This window comes from Priapulus caudatus, unplaced genomic scaffold (genome assembly GCF_000485595.1).
Source record: "Priapulus caudatus unplaced genomic scaffold, Priapulus_caudatus-5.0.1 Scaffold19, whole genome shotgun sequence".
In the NCBI taxonomy this organism is placed as follows: Eukaryota; Metazoa; Priapulida; class Priapulimorpha; order Priapulimorphida; family Priapulidae; genus Priapulus; species Priapulus caudatus.
The window spans coordinates 726,223-728,727 of record NW_014577080.1 but is presented as its reverse complement, the minus strand read 5'-3'; the positions used below and the strand labels follow the sequence as shown (position 1 = coordinate 728,727).

The window sequence follows — 2,505 nt, the reverse complement described above, 5'->3', positions numbered from 1 at the left end:
GGTGTTGAGCCTTTTCTCCACAAATGTTGTCATCTGTGCTGTGCCTAACTCATAGCAGCTCAGTAGGCGTCTTGTAACATCTTGTGGCATTACCACTCCTGGGGCAATGTTGATAAGGGGTAAGGGGCCATCACTGTCATTTTCCACTTTATCAAGAGAGAATGGGTTTGTTATGAGGCCTGATGTGATTGTGGACAACAGCTTGTTGACATCTCCCTCATCTCTCTTCCGTCTGTTTAGGGCTGCCTCCTTGTGTGTTCCCACTCGATCAGAATCTTGCAGGCCACACATCTCCTTCATTGCTGTTGTGATAACAGCTCGTTCGTGGCTGGTTAAGAACCAGCGTTCCAGTGCTCTGGGTTTCTGACTGATGCCGATGATGCCACCCTTGGTCGTTGAGTCTAGGTATATCAGCCCACACCTGAGCAAACGGCTGACTAGACCTGCTGACAGCATGGTTTCCAGTGACAAACTCTTTGTGAATGGCAGGATGTGTCTCCAACAGCTGGTTCATGTCGGTGATGTAGACAGGTAGCCATCGGGAATAGTTTGGCCTGTCCATGGCGAAGACAGTGGGGTGTCATGGCAGAGTGCTGACAGGTGTTAGATGCCAGTCACTGTCCTCTCTGCTCTGATGAACTGGAGAAGCAGCTTGGACATAGCAACATAGTCATCCGAAAAGCAAACAGCGTGCAGATTTGCCCTGCGAGCCTCATTCGAATGTGGTGAACTGCTGCTTCCAGCTCTACCATGTCTCCGGTCAGCTTGTCTTTTACTTTTCCTGAGCATCTTTGCCTTTCTGCGACAGCTTCTCTACAGCGGCCCTGGTAGTACTCTGCCACTGCTTCCTTTATCTACACCACCACCTTCTTCGCCATGGACAGGCCAAACTATTCCCGATGGCTACCTGTCTACATCACCGACATGAACCAGCTGTTGGAGACACATCCTGCCATTCACAAAGAGTTTGTCACTGGAAGCCATGCTGTCAGCAGGTCTAGTCAGCCGTTTGCTCAGGTGTGGACTGATATGGCCTTGGAGCAATCCATCAACCTAGACTCAAAGACCAAGGGTGGCATCATCGGCATCAGTCAGAAACCCAGAGCACTGGAACGCTGGTTCTTAACCAGCCACGAACGAGCTGTTATCACAACAGCAATGAAGGAGATGTGTGGCCTGCAAGATTCTGATCGAGTGGGAACACACAAGGAGGCAGCCCCAAACAGACGGAAGAGAGATGAGGGAGATGTCAACAAGCTGTTGTCCACAATCACATCAGGCCTTATGACATGGCTTCTGTACAGATGTTAAAGTCTGGTGGTGTGTCATACTTTGGAGAGCTCGCGTCCAAGCACTACAGTCTTATCACTGCACCATTTGCTCAGAAGGGATGCATGCGAGTTGATGTGATCATGGACCAGTACAGGAGCATGTCAATCAAAGCTGGAGAGCGTGCCAAACGGGGAGCATCCACTGCCCTAGAGATCAAAATCCAGAGCCCAGCAACACCAATTCCCAAGCAGTGGCCAAAATACATTGCCAATTCACAAAACAAGACCAATCTGTGTGCCTTCCTGTCGGAAACGTGGTGTCACATGGCACAAGAGAAGCTGCAACTCGGCCAGCAAATAGTCCTTGCTGGTGGTTTCAGAGATGGTCAGAAGGCGGTTCTAGTTATCAAAGGACACTGTGAGGAGCTAGCACCTCTCAGATCAGACCACGAGGAAGCAGACACTAGACTACTGCTGCATGCGAAACATGCATCGCATGACCACAAAAGGATCATCATCCAATCCCCAGACACAGATGTAGCTGTACTGTGTGCCACTCACCTCACCTCCTGCCAACAACTATGGTTCCGCACTGGGGTTAAGGACAAGCTGAGGTACATCCCCATGCACAATTTGGCTGCCGAGTTGGGTCCACAGCTCTGTGATGCATTGCCAGCATTCCATGCACTGACCGGATGCGACTCTAACAGTTCACTGTGTGGAATCGGCAAGAAGAAAGCCTTCAACACAATATGTGCTAGTGAGCTGCACCAGGAGAGTGTGTCTCAGCTGGGCAAAGACACCACAATGAGTGAAGACACTATCTCTGGGTGTGAAGCGTTTGTGTGCAGTGTATACACAAAGACCACAAAAGCTGGCAGCAAAGCCGATGATGTGAGGTACTGGCTTTTCTGTCAGAGAGGTCAGAAGAATGAGGTGTTGCCGCCGACTTCAGACAGCCTCCTTCAACACCTAAAGCGTTCAAACTACCAAACTGTTGTATGGAGGAGGGCACTGGATGCCAGACAGGACTTGCCAACACCCGAGCAACATGGCTGGAGCATCTCAGATGGTGCTCTGCAACCTGTGCTGATGACAAAGGAGCCAGCACCACGTGGACTGGTAGAGCTTACGGCATGTCGCTGTAAGAGGTCAGCCTGTCGTCGTGCAGATTGCTCCTGTAGGACAAATGGACTTGCATGAAAGCCTGTGTTTGCATGGCCGATGAAAGCTG

The 2,505-nt window shown here is 50.6% G+C and overlaps 1 protein-coding gene across 1 annotated transcript in view; it reads left to right on the top strand.

Annotated features, from left to right (window-relative positions):
- Positions 1–2,499, top strand: part of LOC106811689 — a 6,224-nt gene extending 3,725 nt beyond the window's left edge. The window contains exon 2 of the mRNA XM_014815394.1: positions 1,280–2,499. Coding sequence (XP_014670880.1) covers positions 1,290–2,474 — 1,185 coding nt within the window. The 5' untranslated portion in view covers positions 1,280–1,289 and the 3' untranslated portion in view covers positions 2,475–2,499. The remainder of the gene's footprint in view (positions 1–1,279) is intronic.
- Positions 2,500–2,505: the final 6 nt, after the last annotated feature.